Here is a 22,703-nt window from a genome sequence, read left to right on the forward strand (position 1 = left end):
GGGCAGCAATGTTGCCACTTTCTCCTGTGCTGAGCTACAAGCTACTTAAGGTGACAGCAGAAGGTTCAAAAGGAGCCTTCAGCCAGTAATAGGATGCTTCTTGTCCGTGGCACAGCCTGGAACCTTCCAGGCAAGGAAAGGGAATTGTGGGGGGCAGGACCCAGGGTCTTAGCATGAAAATCTCAGTTTAAAAAGAGAGGCAGAGAGAAGGAGAAACGAAGAGAAAGAAGGAGAAAGAGAGAAAGAAAGAGGAGAAAAAATAATGAGACAGGTAACTGTCCAGGCTGCTCTGGATTTCTCAAAATAAATGAATAAATAAAATAAAATCATACATTTAAAAACCACACAGTTTTAATACCTGTACGCTAGGATTGCTTCCCATTGCGGTTATTGCTGTAACATGTGGTCACTAATTCCTCCAAGGAGGAGGGATCTGAGAACCCCCCCAGACACCCAGAGCTAGAGTCATACCACGTTCCTGCAAAAAACCTTCCTGTCAGGGATGCAAAGAATTTTTTTGAGGTGAAGAAAGTCAGCTGGAGTCCAAGGCATAAAAAGGAATCTAAAAATGCAGCTGAAAAAGTTGGAAGACTGGGCGTGTGGACATGACGTGTCTTGATACATGGGGTACACCTACCAGTTAAGCCAATTGTGTTCTGTCAAGTATACCCTGCATGCATATCAAGACCTTAGGGACAAAAAATGAAACAAGGACCCATGGCCAACTTGGCAAGGTTGGTGGGTCTCCTCCTAATCTATGAAACATTGAAGGCTGGTTGTCTGGTGGATTTTGCTACAGATTTGCTGATGTACCCCAAATTTTGCTGCTTCAGACAACTCCTCCATTCCAGATGTAAATTGGTGCACATTCTGAAGGCAGAAGGCATTTTGCATAAGTTCAGAGGCAAAAACTCTGGCAAAACAGACAGCTGCAGCCTGGCAGTGGTGTCTGGAACTGCACCGGGGAAGATCAGAAGAGAGCTTGCAGCCCACGGAACTCTGCCACGGGTTGGACAGCCTCCTTTCCAGGCAGCTGTAGCCTGCAGAGCCAATTCCCTTTCAGCTCCGTAGATTTTATTTTATGACATTTTTAAAAATTATATCCTTAGGTTAGAGCTATAGCTGAACTGGAAGAGGGAGGAGGGAAGGTGGTGAAAAATAACCAGAAAAAGATGGAAGAAAGTTTGAGTCCAATGGCACCTTTAAGACCAATAAAGTTTAAATCTGGGTTTAAGGTCATTTTGCTCAATTCAGAATCTAACTACAGGCACCTTGTGGTGGCTTCAGGGATCCCAAGGTTTAGTTATAAAAAAAGCAAGGGTAATTAATTTAGGCTAAGAGAAATCATCTGCCTTGAAAGAGTCAGGGATGGAGAAACCCACGTTTTTATTAGCAAATGCGGGTACAGAATGAGGGTACTGATGAGAACAAGACGACAGTTAATCTGGAACAATGGTGCAAATCTTTTGCATAGAATTTCCATATGTGTTTACGGGTGCAGCTCTTTCGATCAGTATTGATTCATATTAAAAAGGTCTTTCTGCTGCATAAATCTGATCAGCTTAATTCCCTTTTTACTAACCACTGATTTTTCTAAGATTTAGCGTGATACAAACTAAGGCCTCACTTGCTACATGTCCCACATTGCACCCCCCACTCCCCCCCCACTTCCACGGACAGGCATTAGAACTGTGTGAATCCATTCCTCTGAGTTGGAGGTAACTGAATTGTCAACAGGGAGGGAGGAAGAAGATTTGCAGTGTGTGGGAGGGGGGGAGCAGGAACACTGGCTTTTTCCCCACAATGCATTTGGAATAAAATTACAGCACAGCATAACCAATCAAAACCAAAAAGAAAAGGGGGGAGGAACCAAAAAAAGAGAGAAACAAAAAAAGCAAAAAATTAAGTTTAAAACCCTAAGAACGAGTGATTTAACAAACAAACAAAAAAAACCACTGGGGAAAAAAATCACATTGTTCAATTAAAATCATATGTATATAGATATATACACGAACGCACATAAATTTGAAAATAATAATAATAATTTTAAAAGGACCAGCATGCACAAATTGCCATTAACATTCTCCTATCATGCATCAGGCCCAAAAGTCCATACGCAAGGTAACCATGACGACAGAAAAGTGCACAACGCAGCAAACATTACCGAAAGGATGCAGAGAGAGGCCCACAATGCAACTCAACTCATCGCCGACGAGACCCGAGAACGAGCAGGTCTCGTTTTTAAAATAGATATCAAGATTTCTTGCTTTCTTTCTCTCTCTTTTTTTAAAATTATAGTTGTCATTTTTTAAAAAAATAATATATATAATATTTTTTTTCTCTCTTAAGAAATGTAAAAATGTGGGTAAAGGAAGTTAAAAAGAAAAAAAACCACACCAACCTTCTCGTAGCTCTGAGGGATGTTAAGGGGGTTTGATGCAGAACACAATGACATGAGGAGAAGAGAGAAAAATAGGGAAACACAGAGAGAGTAAAAAAAGGCCTTCACGCTGGCAGCTGCAAATTGATTTGCTTTCTTTTTTTCCGTCTTTTAACTAAAAAAAAAAAGCTTTTAAAAAATCTCAGAATGTCCCTTTTTTCTTTCCTTCCCATTCTTCCCTGTCCATCAGGGCTGCCGAGAGGGGGGGGGGGCCCGGGCAGCATTTTGACAAGGGTCCCGGGCCGCAGGGGGAGGGGGCTCCCACACCTTGCTTAATAAAGGTGCCAATGTTGCACCCAGTCAGTTTAGCGGGGCAACGGGGGCCCTCCTCATGAATCCCCTGAGGCCCCACGGATTCCCTTCAGTAGCCCTGCGACCCACCCTCGGTCCAACATCCGATTCTCATGAGCACTCGTGGCTCTGCTGTTGAAACCTAAAACCACCATATCCCTAAACAGCAAGGGACTGTTTTTCCACCTGGGTGCTCTCACCGTTGTTCAGCTCCTCTGCAAATTTTTAAATGTTGTAAAGTCAAGACCTTGTGAGGTACAAGAAAGCCCTGCCACAGCTCAAGGCATGTCCTCATGGAGATTTCACCAGGACTCGGATGTTAGGATTCGGTGCAATTCGATTCCAACAATGGCTACTGCAAATCCATTTCACAATGGACCGAGCGAGGATATTATAAATGGTGCATCTGCATTACTTTTGGGGGGGGGAGGTGCAGGGTGCAATTTTTCTAGACTTTTGGCTTACCTCTAAACCTTCCTAAACAAGATAACACCCATGTGGACATGCCTTAAAGCATCACTTTCATCCTCATTTCTCCCCTCCCCCCACCCACTCCGACTTCATCTGAAATAATTAAAAAACAAAATAAAACTGGAACATAAAGACCTCGTTCCTTAGGCTGTAAACTAAAAACAAGCAAACAAAAAAGGAATCTCCTTATGGATTCTACCCTAATCCCGAAATTCTCTGTAGACACACACACAAATGTTACGGGAGAAAACAGTTGAAAAGAAACCAGAAAACTGCAAGCAAGTTTCACATTCCTCATGGAACAAAATGGAAATAATGCACATAACCATCAACACCCCCAGAGGACACACCCACTCTGTCTCTCCCCCTCCCTTAGAGGGCTACATTTAGCACTCTACCATTTCATGGATAGTAACACTTAAGAAAAAACAGGAATTATTAAACATAGCATGAAAACCGGCCACTGAGTCACCCTCTGTGGGGATCACCACACAGTCCCAGACTGACAGAGATGCTAGACACCATATGCAGAGTGGAGGTCTTCATTTTGAATCCACACGGAAGTTTCCGTAAAACACAGACACATGCAAAGAGTTTTGAAACAGAGGTGCAGCTGGCTTGAGCCCGCTGCGCATAAACAACTTGGGTGGTTGTATACCTGTGGCTGGATTTCAGGACAGGCAACTGTAGATTCCATTTTTAAATACACTTTGTCTTCAGTGTGGGGGCACATTAGCCAAATTTGCTCTTTGAGTTGTTGTTTTTAAAGGGTGTAATGCTTGTAATATGTCACTAGGTGCCGCTATCGTGCAGAACCTGGTGACAATGCAAGTGCTAACCCTCATGTAAGGAGGAAGTCAGACTAGATTTCGTTAGGCATCCTAACGCCCCTTTCTCCTTACTGCTGAGTGGACCAAATCCATTCCAGTTTCGCAGAACAGAACGAATGCAATTTACACAGATGAAGCAACCACAAGCTGGAAAAAAACCACATCAATGACCCTCCCCTGGAAGAAAGAGTTGTTCTAAACTGTGGCAGAGGTTATAAAATATTCAGGCATATACGACCAATTAAAAGAAAGGAGACAAACCCATTTGGGTCATGGATTGTGTCCACTCAGCCTAGGACTCCAGAGTTTTTATTCACTGCGCAGAAATATCAGGTAAAGTTTCTGGACATGTTAGTTTCCACACTGTGGACCATCAGCTTGGAGGCCCAGGCAGACTTTTAATAATGATTGTACTATACATCTTTTCAACATATTGTTGCCATATGGTTGCACCAATAAAGAGTTTTTAAAAATTTAGCACAGAAAATATTATCTAAAAGCCTTCCTTCTCTTGTCCACATGACTGAGACACGGAGCAAAAGAGGAAACAATGATTCCACAGCATCCACAGATGTGATGCCCTAAACAAGGCTGAAATGGGAATTGTTCTCTGCGATTTCCTCTTTAATGTGATTTCCTAACTACCAAGCACTCTCTTATGACTGGCCAGGTGCTATGCCAGTCTTCTCCATTCACCCAGTGAAAAACAAAACTGAGGTATTAGAAAAAAGAGTCCAGTAGCACCTCATCTATTAAGAACATTCGTGACAGGATATGAGATTTTCTGAGTCACTGCTTACTTCAGATATCTGAAAAAGTGAGCAGTGACTCACAAAAGCTCATATTCTGTAACAAATTTTCTCAGGAAAGTTCATCCTCTGTCACAAATGTTGTTAGTCTTTAAGCTGCTCCTGGACTCTTGCTCTTTCTACAGCTACACACAGACTAATACAGCTACCCATCTTAAATTGAAGTATATGGAACCTATAGCCAGCCACAATGCATAACTGGTGATTTGTATTTGCCTTGGTGCCAGGCGTGTGAGCATGTGTTAAACATCACCTTGGTTTTCCTTACTGAGCAGGGACACACAGACCAAAATTAGTCAAATGTACTCACAAGTCTGAATGCTTAATAGCCACTTAAAAGTATTTTGCAGAGGGGAAAAAAAACTGCAGATGACACACAGCTTTTGTGTCTGTGTGCATTTTTAAAATGTTGGGAAACTGTGAGTCAAATCCCACACATCTGTTCTGCTACTGCATTGATCCCATGCAAGGAACGTTCCTCTCGATGCCAGCGGGATCCAATTCAGTGTGGAGTAGTGATTAAAGAGTAGGGGGACTTGGGTTCAAATTCACACTTGGCCATGTAGCACACTGTAGCCATCTTGGGTCAGCCTCTCTCTCTCTGTGCTGATCCCACCTTGCATGGTTTTTGCGCAGATAAAAATCAAGGGCAAGATACCCACATTTGCTGCCTTGTGTTGTTTAGGGGCAGGGCAGGGTACAAACAGGCAGCTATTGGTCTCACAAAACGTCATGCTAGAAGCAGCCTTTGCAGAGGCTTTGGATAGGCCTGACACAACAGCAGGGAAATTCAGGGACTGAAGTTCAGCCCAAATATTCGGGGACTGACTTTCGTGTTCACCCCCTTTTATGATTCTGGCAGCACAAATGCGGCAGCACAAAAAACTCGGCCACCTAAGCTCATTGGCAAAAAAAGAAAAGGGATCTTGCCAGTACAAAGCAGCTCCAGATCTGGAGGACCATGTTAGCATCTTGGAGAGTGGTTTGGTTACCACCTGAATGCTTCACTTCCGTCATCTGCGACAGCATCAAGAAGAAGACTGCAGATTTCTACCCCACCCTTCTCTCTGAATCAGAGACTCAGAGCGGCTTACAATCTCCTATATCTTCTCCCCCCACAAGAGACACCCTGTGAGGTGGATGGGGCTGAGAGGGCTCTCACAGCAGCTGCCCTTTCAAGGACAACTCTACGAGAGCTGTGGCTGACCCAAGGCCATTCCAGTGGAGGAGTGGGGAATCAAACCCGGTTCTCTCAGATAAGAGTCCGCACACTTCACCACTACACCAAACTGGGTCTCAATATGCATCCATTTGGGCGTTTCCACGGAGAAGTCAAGCAATCGTGTGATGTCTTTTCCTGAAGCTTCTTGGGTCCACATGATCGATGCTCACCCTCACAACTATTCTGCAAAAAGCGGTGGTGAAGTGAGGCCCTCCTTGAAGATGGGCACGAGGTCTCTCGCCCAGACCAATAACTCACTGTAAAATGGAGGAGGTTCACTCTCCTCTCACCAAACTCACAACCCATCAAGGGGGAAGGGGGGGGAAGAGACAGCACAATTTTGAATTAAAAATCTGAGGGGCTTGGTGCTCATTATGCTGGGGTTCATTGCTACTCTTTATGGTTAAGTGAGATAATTCTCTACTGCTGAAAGATCATGTCTTCTGTAAGGAAGACAGGCAAAAGAATCTTTTCCGGGGGGGGGGGGGGGGAGACCTCTGGCTCCAATTTGCTAATTAACGAGTGCTTTTCCAAGGGATGAGTGCTACTGACCCACTCGTATTGCAAAAATAAACTGGTTTTTAAAGCAGTTTAACCACTCTTGCCCCTGAAACTTTCTTGTGTTGAAAATTTGTTCATGGCATCCCACCCACCCCTCCCCCGCTTGTCAAAGTACAATTTCCATAGGTCTTTGGGAGAAAGATCCAGGATGGTTCAAAACTTTTTAGAATTTGTTAATGTTTATCACCACTTTCCTAACAAAATCTGGAATTAAAGGACAGAGGGTCAGCCTCCTTCCAGTCAACAGAAAGTGAACTAGCAGTTTACTACTTCATAACAGTCCTACAGATCACTCCATTCCCTTTGTGGACATGCTTCTCAAATGGGCTACACTAACATTCAGCCATGCTGGCATCCTTCACTCTTTCCAGCATCCTAGTTTCAGCCCTGCCCTTCTCTCTTTGTAAAAACAGAAACACAGTTAGGGTCATAAGGAGGTCACTGAAGGACATGTGCGTGTATGTATGTGAGCTGTTGGGCAGGAAAAGGTTGTATCGCTAGTCTTGTGAGCCACGGCGCTCCCTACCTCTCACGTATAGGTTTGCAGGTGAAGAGTACCGCACCCCGGCACTGTTGCTAGCCACGCATTCGTATTTCCCTTGATCAGTCTCTTCGCTGCTTTCGATCTGGAGGCCACCTAGAATGGGAGGAGAAACAAAAAGAGGGAGAAGGAGACGCCAGCGGATATATTAATTGGAGGGGATTTAGGACAGGGAACGAAGCATGTGCATATGTGGTGGGCAAGGATTATTTCATCCCCTACCCAACTGTAGGTATCACAAGGCTGTTGTAACAATCCAGTCTCTCAGACTAAAAATGACTCAACAGGCCTTTTACAGTCGGCATCCGCACCAACAGGAAGTGCCCAAATGTTGAGGGAAATACATTCTTCCTCTAAAGCCACCATTTCCATGGCGCAGCTCCTTAGCCCCTATGCCCTCCCCCAGCTAAATCAGGTTGTTTCCTTTCTTTTCCCCATAACTGCTTCCCTCCCATTCCTCTGACAAAACCAAGGCCTCCTTCCCACCCCTTGCAGCTTCCTTATTTGCCTCCACCTTCTAACTCTTCAGCCCTATGTGAGATAGTCTTCCTCGCCCCACAAAAACTCCCTAACCTTCTGTCTTGTTAGATCCCACATCCCCTCTTCCAAATCTTTCTCCAGACAGAAGCAGCCTCCCAGTTTTCCTCACAGCAGTTTCACATTGTTCACATTCTGCAACTGACCCTTCCCCACATTCCAACAGGCTTGGCTCAGACAGAACATGAACCCTTGCTTTTATTTTAATTTTGGCTAATTTGTGCAACCAGGATTTGGCTCCTAGGCAATCATTTAAAGCCTGGTTTAACTCAACAAATGCTGATTTCATCTCCGTAATTTTTCTTCTACACAAATCCCAGACTTCTTTATATGTGAGTGTGTGTGGAGGGGGGGCAGAGGGAGGGTGGCATTAGGGAATTGCCACATTCACATGAAGCCACAGTTAACACTAACTGCCCAATTAATCGATTTCAAACCATTGCTTCAGATCTACCTTAAACAACCCTCATTAGAAGACTGGATCATATTCAGATAATCCATCTAACCACAGTTAATTAAACCAGGGATTTTGTTTGATGGATACATCTCAGCGTTCTCTGTGACATCACAGAAGATCAGCCAATGCCTGTATTTATCTTAAGACATGTTAAGGATGTGTGTGTACAGGATATCAGCCAGCGTTTTAGCAAGCTGTTAGCTTTCAGAGAACTGCCCTTCCACCAGTGGGGTGCTGAGAGACCCAACCCAAGAGATGGAAACACTGTTGAAGTTAACAGGAGCAAATGAATGAGCTAAATCTTTTCCCTATCCATAATGCGAGCATATGAACTCTAACCTGCTTCCTGCACTCCAATGGCTGCTTCCAGAAGACCTATTTGCCCCGGATCCTGTGAGCACTTGTATCTGGCTCATCTACCCTACATGTCCAAACAGCCATGGTTCCCCTTTCAACTACCTTTTTTGAAGTGTGTAAGTGTTCAGACACCCGACTGCAGATCCTCCTAACAGCTATTCTGCCATGGTGGACACACAGTGGCAAAGTTCAGCCCATTAACTTACGAAAGATTTTTTGATCGATTAAAATGGTACCCTGGATTAACTAAGTGGCAGAATTTGTAATTTTTTTTAAAAAAAATCTATTCTTAATTTGTTGGTGGAAAGTGCCATCGTTGTAACTGACTTGTAGCAGACTTGTAGGGCAGGTTTCACACATATTGGCCCTGTTCACACAGTGTGTTGAGTCTGTGTTAAACTGACCTGGTTCTGTTCCAAATATCTTTGGGGATGGGACAGTGGCTCAGTGGTAAAGCATCTGCTTGGTAAGCAGAAGGTCCCAGGTTCAATCCCTGGCATCTCCAAAAAAGGGTCCAGGCAAATAGGTGTGAAAAACCTCAGCTTGAGACCCTGGAGAGCCGCTGCCAGACTGAGAAGACAATACTGACTTTGATGGACCAAGGGTCTGCTTCATTATAAGGCAGCTTCATATGTTCATATATGTTCATCTTTTTTCCGGATATTATTGATCAGACTGCCATACTGCAATTTGAATCACTCCGCGGTGAAACCGTCTCCTGCCGTCCACACGATGGCACCACACAGTTCTTTTTTCCCGCCACTATTATGTGCATGCACATATGTTAAAACATTATCTGATTATGCAGTTATGCGCATATCGCTAAGTAGTAAAAAAAAATGGCGACCGTAAACCAGATGTCTGAGTCTCCTTTTGCTCTTGGACAGCCTTCAAACATCTGGAAGTTGGTTAATATCGCAGCAGAACTATCCAGACGGAGAAAACTACGAGGTGAAACTGGAAAACTCAAAAAACACCGCAAAGGAGCAGGTAACAATCCGGTTCCGAGAAGGATTGGGGGGGGGGGGGGGGACTACCACGAGTTAATACTGGGAGGCAGATGTTGCTGTCTGATCAGCCACTTTAAATCCGGAAGGAAACAGCAGCAACATCTGTGCGTCTGAACAGGGCCATTGTGTGGCTCTTGAAGCTCCCACCGCCTCTGTCAGCTGGCTTGGAGAAGGCATTTAAAGTTAACGTTGCTTCTTTCCACCTCTCTCTCCCCCATCTATTTTTCTTCTTTCTTTCCTTCCTTGAGAGCCAGTTTGGTGTAGTGGTTAAGTGTGCAGACTCTTATCTAGGAGAACTGGGCTTGATACTACACTCCTCCACTTGCAGCTGCTGGAATGGCCTTGGGTCAGTCACAGCTCTCGCAGAGGTTTTCCTTGAAAGGGCAGCTATTGTAAGTGTCTGTTGTGCGGCGCGGGGGAAGGTAGAGGAGTTTGTGACCTCTCTGAGATTCAGAATATAGAGTGGGATATAAATCCAATATCTTCTTTCTCCCTCCCTCTCTCCCTTCCTTCTGGCTCTTAAACATCTGACATTCATGTCCTACAGCTCTCAAACATCTGCCGTTTATTCTGTGTGGCTCTTACATTAAGCAAGCTTGATCACCCCTGCTGTAGGGTTCTGAAGGCAAGAGACAAGGACAGGTGGTTTGTCCTTGCCTGCCTCTTTGTAGCAGCCTTGGACTTCCCTGGGGTCTCCCATCCAAAGACTAACCATGACCAACCCTGCTTAGCTTCCAGAATCCAACCAGACTGGGCTAGCCTTGGCCATTCCAGTCACAGCTCAATGAACAGAGGTGGTTGGCCTATGTCAGAGGATAGATCCAGGTGGGCAGCCATGTTGGACTGAAGCAGCAGAACAAAGTTTGAGTCCAGGGGCACCTTCAAGACCAACAAAGTCTTATTCTAGGTAGAAGCTTTCATGTGCATGCACACTTCTTCAGATACAGATATTTCTGAAAAAGTGTGCATGCACAAGAGAACTTATACCCAGAATAAAACTTGGTTGGTCTTGAAGGTGCCACTGGACTCAAACTTTGTTCTAAGGCAGAGGAAAACTTCAACCCTGTGATCTCTTGGATTATTGTTCATTTGTTTAGAAACTACACTTTATTAAGCTCTCAAAGATATTGTTCAAACTCCAACCAGGAGAGGGGAGAGGAACCTCAGCCAACCTTTTCAGACTTTCATGTCCCTTGATATCCTGGGGACAATAAAAGTTGTGCAATACCCTCTCCCCCATACTTTCTTTTACCTTCTAGAGAAGAAACCACAAAAAGACAAGTGCATAAATTTCCCCTTTTTAGACTTGGGTCCAATCGAATCATCTGCATTGTATTTGAAATGTTCTTTTAAAAAACCAAACCAAAAACAAACACCTGAAACCAGATCTATATTTCAATCTTCTGTGAACTTTCAGTTTTAAAAGCCATCTCATTAACTGCTGGCAGGTGGGAAAGAAAAGAGTCTCTTTCCTGAGAGATGTCCCAACTGACGCCATCCAGCCAAAGCAGGAGAAAAGAAATAATTATACACATATTGAAAATAAAGACAGTCAGAGGAGAAAATAAATATGGAAAGGGGAACACGAAACAAGGACGTGAAGCCACAACAGTGAAAAAGAGCCACGCAAGTTCAGATTAAAGACTCACACGATGACATGGAACGAGAACTGGTTATAATCGATATGTGTGTGTGTGACATTCTGGTGGGGGAAACCGAACGGGGAGGGGGTGAGTGTCCAAAAGTGTGTGAGAGTTTGCGAAATGTTCTCTTACCTCGGATCGGAGTACCTTCTGCAAGGAAACCAAAAAGAAAAAAAAAGATAAGTGAAAAGAAGGTGGGGGGAAGAGGGGGAGTCAGGACACGCCAGTGGGAGAAAGGAACCCCAAGAAAAGGAAGCTCCTCCTTGGCTGCAAACCCTCAAATTCTGTCTCTTCCAGTCTGTTTTTCTGGAGAAGGATCCAGAAATGAGAGAAGGAGCTCCTACGAATGTAGCTTTGCTAAGGATTGGGTAATGCTAACATTCTTTCCAGCCAATCATGAAGCTGGCTTAACAACAGTGGCTGCCATTGGTCACGTGCCCATAGTGCTGAATCTTCAAAACTTATCTGACAAATTGGCTTTATCGTGTTCCTCATAGGGTTGCCAGCCTCCATGTGGGGTCCGAAGAGCTCTTGGACTCTAGATTAGGAACAACTTCCTGACCATTAGACCAGTTCCTCAGTGGAACAGGCTTCCTCAGGAAGTGGTGGGCTCTCCTGCCTTGGAGGTTTTTAAACAGAGGCTAGATGGCCATCTGACAGCAGTGAAGATCCTGTGAATTTAGGGGGAGGTATTTTGAGTTTCCTGTGTTGTGCAGGGGGTTGGACTAGATGACCCTGGAGATTCCTTCCAACTCTATGATTCTAGGATTACAGAGATCAGTTCCCCTGGAGAAAATGGCTGCTTTGGAGGATGGACTGTATGGCATTTATACCTTGATGAGGCTCCCCGCTCCCCAGGCTCTGCCCCCAAATCTCCATGAATTTGTTCATGAGTTGGTAACCCTACTTAGGGACTAACCTGGATGCTAACTGCTGGATATGAGAAATGGGATTTTCAGGGAAGGGGATTAATCTGCAGGACTTCCAGAGAAGATGGGTCCCTGGAGACCTGCAAGGCAATGGGGGGAATATAGCCTGACCACAAGTACACTACGGGCTCACAGCAAGTGGTGAAAGGACAGACTCCAGGATGGGGGGGGGGGGTTGGATATGAGACCCACAGAGTCTTCTCTTCCTCCACTTCAACCAACACTCCAGGCAAAATAACTGCAGGTCCCACATCACTTTGATACCCAGAAAACTTGCGAAGGGTCTCCTACCGTTCAGCTGTTTTGGGATACCAACTTAGTATCTAACATGCAGCGATGTAATAGTATTACCGAAAGGGGAGTAGTTTTGGAGCAGAAAAACGCTTAGGGAAAAACACGGGGCTTAATCTTTTCCTTCCTTATCCCTTTTATACCTCCCACACGTTTAGTTGGAGGGGATTTGAGACATATATTTGCCGGGATAAACATGTATCTAGATCAGAGGCCTCCAACTTTTTTGAGCCTACAGGAACCTCTAGATCAAAGGTGGCCAACACTAGCTCTCCAGATGTTTTTTGCCTACAACTCCCATCAGCCCCAGTCAGCAATGGCTGCGGCTGATGGGAGTTGTAGGCAAAAAACATCTGGAGAGCTAGCGTTGGCCACCCCTGCTCTAGATTTCTGACACAGTTTGGTGGGTGCAATCACAGAAAGGCTACCTCAGGATGTGGAGCCAGTCACAAAATGTCTGAGTGAGGTCATGCACAACAGATGTTAGCAACTCATGAAAATTTCAGGCAGAAGCTCTGCCTACGAGGCTGCCTTTTAAAATGAACATATTGTTTGAACATAATTTCTTGCCTTCATACAGCGAAGGTCCTTTTGCTGCAGGGGCAGCTGCTGCTGAAGCAAATTTGAAAACCCCCCGCACAGCTAATCAATGCCCTAATGCTGCGCAAAAGCCCCACCTGGCCTCACCTGCTTTCTAAAAAACACCTGGTGGGCACCAGGAAAGGTGTATTTGGGTGCTACGGCTCCTACAGCCCCCAATATATGTCTTCCCAGGGGAAAGCTGGGGCAGACGGATATTTTCAGTGGAAAAGCCAGGAAGAAGAGGGGAGGAGAAAGAGGTCGCCCCTCCACCTCCCACCATTTTCCTGGTCTTTTGATCCAGGTGTGGCATCAAGCCAGAGCTGAGCTTAAACCCCGCTTTGTCTTCTCCATCCTCCACCTTTGTCTGCTTTCCCTTTGAAAGGAACATCTCATCCTTGTAGCTGTATTGAAATAGGCTGGAAACCTATTGTTGAAAGGAGGCAGGATCCTTTTCCCCACTGGCGTTCAAGAACTGCTGCGTATCTTATCCAAGAACTGTATGTTAGAGAAATCTGTATGGTTTTACCCCAATCCTAAAAACAAGGCTAGAGGCAACAAGTCTGCTCAAGGCACTGTAGGTTTCTCAAGTCCTTTGCAGAATTTCTGCAATACCTCTTGGTATTTCCCAAATCTCACTTCACGTGCCCCACCTGCATGGCTCACCGAAGGACACAAACAAAGGGCGACATTAAAGGTACACTTTTCCTCAGTCCATCACAATGCAATCCATCCGTATTTTTAAGGTATGCTTTTCATTTATATATATCTTTCTTTCCCTTTCCAGCATTCAAGGCATTGTTTTCAGGATAAGGGGTAAAGCCAGTTATTATAAATTATTAGTTCTCGTTAAGTTGGGTGGGAAAAGGGCAAATGTCATATGGTTAAAGCTGGTTAAGGATCTAGTTAGGCTCAGATTCTAGTTAAAGAAAAAGGTTAACAAAGTCACTTAAAGACAGGTGTTAGCATCTAGTTAAGGTTGCTAGCTAGTTAAATGTTAATAGAAGCAGAGCTAGTTAGCTTATTGGGGAGGTGATTCAGAAAGAAAAAGGAGAGAGGAGTAAAATAAAGTTAAACTTGTGCTGAACTCTGCAAGGAGCAGCAGGGCAGTGTTCGAAATGAGCGAAGTAAGGAGCAAGGGAAGAGGAGGGGGAAGTAGCAAGGGTTACAGATTTATTCAGCCTCGACACATCCTAATGTCTCGAAAATTGGAGTGGGGGAAAAATCTGCCATCTGTGACATGAAGCTGAAACACTTTGGGAAAAGATGACTGGGAAATGGGGTGGGTGGGAAAGAGAGGTCATGGATCTCTCAAGTCTGTTGTAAGCTCCCCTTTCTACAACCTGCCCTTGCCCCTGGCTGCTGCTAGTGGGAGCTAATCTATGAGAGTTTAAGGAGGGTTTTCAGGGGGAGACTTAAGCAGCTGAATTGTGAACAGGGAATTAGACACTGTGGAGAGGATAAGAAGGATTCGACTCAGAAATAGGTTTTCACTTGCAAAATCCTCATATCGTCATGAGCAACTGAACACACTTTCCTTAAGTTCAGGGGGTAGGCAATGAAGAACAAGGTTACTAGAAAAAATCTGGAGATCAGATACCGAATTTAGTCCAGATGTAGGAGATCCTATAATAACTCACTTTCAAAACACTTAGAACTGAAAATTACTACTTATGCGCACTTGAGATGACATTTAGAGAGAGGAAGTATTTAAATGGTAGCGTCTCCTTAAAAGGGCAATTAAATCTTTACTCCTGGCTACTAAGACATCGGGTTGCTGTACGTACATATCCAAAGTCATACTTGAAAGGGGCAGTACCCAGTTCTTAGGGTCTCAGCTTAATCCGGACAGTGGAGTGACAAATGCTAAGAGTTTCAGGCATCCAATCAGGGGAAAATCCAAAATTTATCAAATCCAAATTATTCTGAGCCACCCGGGCATTAGACTGGCACAAGGCATAAGATGTGTACAGCCTAAGTCAGGGTCCCCCAACCTTTTTGAACCTGCGGGAGCCTCTGGAAATTTAACACAGTGCGGTGGGCACAGCCACAAAATGGCTGCCACAGAAGGAAGAGCCAGCCACAAAATGGCTGCCACAGCTTAGCTTCAGTCCCACAGTGAAGATGCTTGTGCTGTAGTGGCAGCTGTTGCCAAAGCAACTTTTTTAAAAAAAAAAAAAAGTCAACTTGCCTTCAGTCACACAGTGAAGAGCTTGTGTAGAGGTGGAAGCCAAGGCTAAAGGAACATTTTTAAAATATCTACACAGCCAATCAAATCTCCAATGGCCAATAAGAAGCCTTTCCAGATAAAAGCTCCACTGAATTTCTAAAATCACTTGGCAGGTGCCAGGAAAGGTGTTGGCAGGTGCCCATGGCCACCACACTGGGGAACACTTCCAGAGGGGGAGACACCTTCACTCCATTTAAGAAAGCTAAACAAGAGTCTTAAACACCTTAAAGATCACAAATGTTGAGAGCTGCATGTATTTTTCTCTGTGCCCATGCACAGGGGACACCTGTTTCAGGAACCGTCTCATGCACCTGTCTAAGCGGGCTTCAGTCCATGAACGTTTCTGTTAGAATTTTTAAAAATGTTTATCTTTTTAGTATCTGTTTATTTGTATTCCTTCCCAGGTGACAGATCTAAACGGGGCTACAACTAAATCCCAGGACGCCTGGTTTCTTTTGCATAGGGAGAATGGTGGGGAGGAAATAAGTTGGACTGAAGTGCAGCTTCCCAAATGGTGGCCAGAAAAGTGGGGGAAAGGACAGGAGAAAGACACAGATGGCAGATTTTTTTTCACTGTTGGAATTTCACATCTAAGAAGAGCTAAGGAACTTATTTTTTGTGAGAAATGGAGGGCAGGTAAAAAGTGGTGGCAGAGAAGGGATGTTAGCCAGAATTTAAGCTCCTAATATACCCTCTCCGCACAAAAGAAACTTGGATCAAACACAGGCCTGAGAGAGCCAGTTGCCCACTTTTGGTGTCAAGGCTGTTCCCGAGCCACCTCCCAGCCCTGCTGCAAGTGGGTAGCTCCTTTTTAAAAGCAGTTGGCCCCACCCAGCATGATGTTTGAGCATCACTGACACCAGGCATCTCCGAGACGATGCAGATCAATTGTTTGGAGATGAGCCAATCAAGGACCTGCTGGCATCTTGTCAAGTGTGCCCTGCTGTTTCCCAGTGTCTCTCTCCTGCATAATTTTTTTGGGGGGGTGAGAACCAATATTTCCCTCAAGGATCAACATTATAGGTATTTAAACACCTGATTGGTAAGCATAAACCAGACCTCTCTACAGACAAGACAGCCTTCACTACAGCCCATGGTTTTGGAGGCAAACAGGTTCAATCTCTAGTAGTCCAATTAAATAAGGATTTTAGAAGGGAAAGACGCCCCTTCCAAAAATTTTTGGAGATGCCAGTAGAGAACAGAAAGCATGGGGTCAGCTCAACACACAGTTGGTGATATTTTATGTTCTGAAACTCTCAGGGTCTTCCATGTGGGAGACGACCACTGCCTCGCCCACACAAGCTGAATCTTACTCCCATCCAGTTCCTAACAAGGCACCCTTCGATGTGAAATTCCAAGATCCGACTGAGTTTGCGCTCCAAATTTAGGGTATCAAGGTTGTTTTTCTTTGCAGTTGGGGAACTGCAGGATGGATTCCTGCAAAACAATTTTTTTTTACAGTACTATCGATCCAATGATAGGACGCTTTGTAATTTATTTTTAAAACTCCTTTGCCAGGTGCAATAGTGGTGGTTGTGGAATTTTGACTGCAGTTCTTATTTTGGTAACCTGCAATACCCTGTGGTTAAATCCATTAGAATAGGCAGAATATCCCTACTGAGTTAGTAGAAAGAATGAGCGCCATGCCTGTCGGGAAAAGCTGTTAAGAGGGAATTCGTGGAAGGGGGAGGGGGACACAAGAGCACCAGCAGGCGGAGAGTTAATTTTTATGTTTGAAGGATTGACTTATTTAAGTGGAATCCACACTTACCAAAGGTATCTGAGTGTTAAAAAACAAAAAGAAAACAGGGAAAAAATAAATAGAAGAGGGATGTTATAAGCCAGTTTCTTTAAGAAAATTAAAAGCAAACACAGTACACAGACAGAGACATCATATCAAAGACCTGAATGTAGGTAAGGCAGTTTCCCCCCCCCCCTTTTAGATAGCTGAAATATTTTCCCCCATCAAAATCAGGTCACAATGAAAGATGACACCCAAAACAGTTTGCTTGGTGAAGTGTAAAAGAGGAGTTACCCATTATCAAACCAGCCTGTGTTTCTGCATGAGTTGCTGATCTGAGTGCAGAGATTTATGCAGAGATGCAACAGGCAGACTCCTGCTTCCAAAGCGGAGTTTGCTCTGCTGAGTTTCAAAATCCGCAATGACTGAACAACATGATTGTTCGTACCCAAAACACAGAGATAGGGCAGAATTCCCTGCCCTTAACAGGGGTCAAATGGATGTGTCCAGAGCACCGATTCACGCTCAGATGCAACAGGCAACTCCTTTGAGGGTAGGAAATGCTCCTGCACCTCTGTGTTACGAACACACTAGTGGTACAATCACATCTGACTTGGAGTCAGGAGAATTAATCATCCCCAGGAGGAGGCTGATTGGAAGATGGCAGGGTCAGAAGTTTGGGAATTGCCAGGTGAAGATATGAAAAAATGAAATCTGGCTGTGCAGCAATTTTGCAGGTTTTTATTGCAGCTCGTGTGAAAGCGGCAAATCTTCAGAGTCTGTGCAGTGTGGCTCAGAGAGAGATGCCTTCTTTCTGAAGTTCAAACAGTATGCTCTCTCTCTCCTTTCTGTTCACAGAACAACTAACTGTGACACTGTCTGACATCTTTAAGGGCATTTGCTCATGGTTATTTGAGAAGCATTACCAAAACCAGCAGGATTTTAAAACTGCACCTTCCTATTTCATTTTCCCTCCACAATCTAAACACTTTTGTGCAGGAATGTGCCTGCTTGTAAGCTCACAAAGGGCTGATCTCCAAACCAAAGTTCCACATGCTGTGAGCAGTCAGATGAAAAGCGAAAGCACAACTTCCTTCGTTCTTCCACTACGGCACCCAATGAAAGAAGGCAGCATTGATACAACTGGGTGAAATGTTGCATTTTCCAGTGGTCCTTTCTGTGCGACCATTAAAGGAAAAGAAACTTTACCCCAAAACAGACTAACATCCATAGTGCAATCCTATACAAAGTTAGGTCAGTCTAAGTCCACTGAGTGGAATAACTCTGCATAACTCATTAGAACATAAGAAGAGAGCCCTGCTGGATCAGAGCAGTGGTCCATCCAGTCCAGCATCCTTTCTCACACAGTGGCCAACCAGTTCCTCTGGAGGGCCAACTATGGGGCACAGAGGCCAAGGCCTTCTCCTGTCATTGCCTCCTAGCTCTGGGATTCAGAGGTTTACTGCCTCTGAATGTGGAGGTTCACCTCAGTCACCATGTCCACTGATAGATCCGTCTTCCATGAATCTTCTAAACCCTTTTAAAATCTTATTCCTGTGACCATCACTACATCCTCTGGCAGAAAATTCCACATTTCAGTCACCCTCTGTGTAAAGTAGTATTTCCTTATGTCCGCCCTGCATTTACTGCTCATCACCTTCCCTGGATGCCCTTGAGTTCTACTATTCTGGGAGAATGACAAAATTTTCCCTCCATTCCATGAATAATTTTATAAGCTTATATCATGTTCCTCCATAACATTAGTGGAGAGGAGTGACAAGTGGAGTGCCTCAGGGATCTGTCCTGGGACCTGTTCTGTTCAACATCTTTATAAATGATTTGGACGAAGGAACAGAAGGAATGCTTATTAAATTTGCAGATGATACTAAGTTGGGAGGAGTAGCAAATACAGTAGAAGACAGAGTCAAGATACAGGATAATCTTGACAGGCTGGAAAACTGGGCTAAAACAAATAAAATGAATTTTAATGGGGATAAGTGGTAAAGTTGTACCTTTAGGTAGGAAAAACCAAATGCATAATTATAGGATGGGGGAGACTTGTCCTGGCAGTACGGTGTGCGAAAAGGATCTTGGGGGTCTTAGTCACCATACACTGAACATGAGGCAGCAGTGTGATGCAGTGGCTAAAAAGGCAAATGTAATTTTGGGATGTATCAACAGAAGCATAGTGTCCATGTAGTGTCATGGTATCACTTTACTCTGCTCTGGCTAGACCTCACCTAGAGAACTGTGTTCAGTTTTAGCCACCACATTTAAGAAGGATATAGACAAGCTCGAACTTGTCCAGAGGAGGACAACAAGGATGGTGTGGGGTCTCCTAGGAGGAAAGGCTGAGGGAGCTGGGTACATTTAGCCTGGAGAGGAGCAAGAAAAGGAAAGGAAGGAAAGGTCCCCTGTGCAAGCACCAGTCGTTTTCGACTCTGGCACTGCTTTCACATTTTCATGGCAGACTTTTTACAGGGTGGTTTGCCTTTGCCTTCCCCGGTCATTACACTTTCCCCCCAGCAAGCTGGGTACTCATTTTACCGACCTCGGAAGGATGGAAGGCTGAGTTAACCTGGAGCCTGCTACCTGAACCAGCTTCCACTGGAATCTAACTCAGTGTTCCGACTGCTGTACTGCAGCTTTATCACTCTGCGCCACGGGGAGCAAACCACCCCATAAAAGTCTTCCATGAAAATGTTGTGAAACCAACACCACCCCAGAGTCGAAAACAACTGGTGCTTGGATTACCTTTACCTTTATATGATTTTATTGATATATAACTATTTTTATTGTATTTATTGCAGTGATTTTAATATTGTTGGGAGCCACTCTGAGCTGTTTTGGGAGGAGTGGGGTATAAATGTAGACATAAATAAATAAAATAAAATAAACAATTCCTTCTATCCCATGATAGAAGGAATTAGGTTTACTCAGGAGTCTTTGATGAGGTGCCTTGTCACTCTCTCCTTCTTGGTGACAGTGCAATTCCCCTTCCCAGCAGCTTGAGGGAGACAGCTTTGATTCTGGCTCCGATCTCCTGTGGGGACCAGGTGATGGTAGGGAGACCAAATTATTCCCATGCACATGAGCAAGAGGGAGAATTTATAATTTATCTTAGCTACAGTCCATTAAGTTCATTAGTTTATAGAATATAGATTACTGATTATTAATTTAGAGACTGGATCAGGAGATTTTGGACTTTTGTTTGAAGGGGGGGTAACTATTAATTGCTATTTGTTGTAATTAATTAATTAAGAGAACACTGATTTGGGGGTTTGATCTGGAAAGGGAACTAATGAACTAAATAACAAAGAGCGAGTAGTAGTTATAGGGATACATTTGTAATTAATTGTTAGGATAATTAATTTGTTACTGATAACCAAGTTTACTTAATTGTAGCTTATTTTGATTACTGCTCAGCAACTTTACAAGGTTATAGAATATAAATTCTATTGTACTGATTTAAGGATTTGAACAGGAAACTTGGGATTGTTGTTTAGAGGATAGTAACTATAAGCAGTAGATTACTGACTTTGCTGTAAATTTCGTAGATGAAATAGAAAATAGGGACCACAGACTAACTCTGGTGAATTCATTATAATAGCACATAATTAAGAAAGCTAATAGCAGCAAGAAAAGGCCACCATTAGTGACTTAAAGTTTATGAATAGAGCTGTGAAGGGCCTAAGAGAAAGTGCTATAAAAGAGTGAATTAAGGAAATATAGAGCCAACTGAAATAAAATTAGTAAAATTAGTAAAACTGCATTCTGGCAGCCCTTTTCCAGTGGTGTGGCTTATTTCCAAGGACCGGTCTCTAGCTCAGGTTATAAGAGGCTTCCTGTTGACAGCCAGATGCCTCAGAGACAGCAGAATCCGAACCGGGAGTAAGGTAGCCAAGGCACAGAGAAGCTGTCCTCAGTGAGCACAAGATTTCAGGATCAGTCCCCCCCCCCCCCCCCAGTAAAAAGGGGCTCAAGGTAGCAGGAGGCATAAGAGTCGTTTCTCTGACTGAGATCTTGGAGGGCCAGTCCTGGGTTGGACAGATTCTGCTGAAGTCCTCTTCACATTTCAATTTCCATTATTATGCAGCAGCATTCCTCCCAACTCCCGTGTCTCTGTTGGTGGTGGTGGTTGGGGAATCCCAGCGGTGGCCAACGGTAGCTCTCCAGATGTTTTTTGCCTTCAACTCCCATCAGCCCCAGCCACTGGCCATGTTGGCTGGATCTGATGGCAGTTGTAGGCAAAAAACATCTGGAGAGCTACCATTGGCCACCCCTACTATATAAGTTGCTTGGCAGTAGATTCTGGAAGCGCTTCTTTGCTTGAAGAGTAATTAACCATGGAACTCGCTGCCACAGGATGGCCATCAGTTTGACTGGCATTAAAAAGGGAACTAAAAAGGGAAAGGTAGTCCCCTGTGAAAGCACCAAGTCATTACTGACCCATGAGGTGACATCACATCAGGACGTCTTCTTGGCAGACTTTTATGGGGTGGTTTGCCATTGTCTTCCCCAGTCATCTACACGTTACCCCCAGCAAGCTGGGTACTTATTTTACTGACCTTGAAAGGATGGAAGGCTGAGTGATCCTTGAGCTGGCTACCTGAACCCAGTTTCCACCAGGATTGAACTCAGGTCGTGAGCAGAGTTGCATCTTACCACTCTGCACCATGGGGCCCCTAAAAAGGGGACTAGACTAAACAAGTTTTATCTATTAAAACATATACATCCCACCTTCCCTTATGGTTCAAGGCAGCTTGCATGGAAGACCAGGCCCATCAATGACTAGATGGCACCTCCAGAGTTAGGGGCAGTGTATGTCTGTGCACCAGCAGCAATAATGGGGGGAGGCTTTGTGCCCTGCACGGGGGCTTTCTGGAGGCATCTGATTGGCCCTTTCCATGGCAGAGGATGCAGCACTAGATGGGTCCAGCTGTTCTTACACAGGATGCAGACACCCCCTTTTGAGGCGAGCCTCTCAATTTCTGTTTTCTCACATCCAAAATGATTCACCACTTAAGGGCAATCTCATTTACTCTAAAGTTCAACACGATTTGTTCCCATGAAAGTGGGCTTCACATAACTAGCTTTTGGGGGGCTGCAGGCCAGGATTAACCCCCCCCCCAACCGGCCCAGAAAGTGGGTATGGCCTGATTGAAAACTGACTTTATCTAAGCAGCTAGTTTTGGTCAAATCCCACACACAAACTACTGAGGAAGAAGGAAGATGAAAGAAATGAGAACAGAATTGCCTTTGGCCAGCAACAAAGGAGCTCCCAGTGTTTCTTGTCAGGGAGAGCAGGCGAGTGGCCAATTAGAAAGTTGTCATGCCTCCCAAAAAGCCAAAGCTGTAGATGGTGGGGGCATCACCTGCCTTCGAAGGCGCTTCGAAAGGGGTCTTTCCTGCAGAGGGGCTGTTCCCCTAGAAGGCCTTCTCTGTTGCTTTCTTGAAAATCCTTCCACCTGGGCTTAACCCCAAAGGGCTGGGGAAATTTTTGAAAACAGAACAGTTCCCACGAGCGGGCCAATGCGCATTAAGTGCTGAATACACAGCAGAGCCCTTGTCCAGCTGTGCCAACAATCCGCCTTCCCTCCATGACAGCCCAGGGCTGTGGGGAGGCCAGAATTCAGTAAAGACATGAGTGGAGCTCCTGGGGATCTCCTTTTAAAACAAAAGGCAAGGCTCTAGTCCTGAGGACAGCCAAGCTGTGCTTGAAAGCGTGTGAGAATCTCCTCAGGGGAAAGTGTGGCTTGGGGTG

At 44.7% G+C, this 22,703-nt stretch overlaps 1 protein-coding gene across 17 annotated transcripts in view; it reads right to left on the reverse strand.

Moving 5' to 3' along the window:
- The window catches only part of PTPRS (protein tyrosine phosphatase receptor type S), a 422,866-nt gene that overhangs the window by 144,584 nt on the left and 255,579 nt on the right, over positions 1-22,703 (reverse strand). For 8 of the 17 annotated variants that reach the window (XM_060232878.1, XM_060232885.1, XM_060232888.1 and 5 more), the window contains exon 6: positions 7,151-7,261. In XM_060232878.1, coding sequence (XP_060088861.1) covers positions 7,151-7,261 — 111 coding nt within the window. Of the gene's footprint in view, positions 1-2,401; positions 2,414-7,138; positions 7,262-22,703 lie in introns of all 17 variants that reach the window. The other 9 variants (XM_060232884.1, XM_060232883.1, XM_060232879.1 and 6 more) reach the window with 2 other exon arrangements.

This window comes from Heteronotia binoei, chromosome 2, assembly GCF_032191835.1.
Source record: "Heteronotia binoei isolate CCM8104 ecotype False Entrance Well chromosome 2, APGP_CSIRO_Hbin_v1, whole genome shotgun sequence".
NCBI classification, from domain to species: Eukaryota; Metazoa; Chordata; class Lepidosauria; order Squamata; family Gekkonidae; genus Heteronotia; species Heteronotia binoei.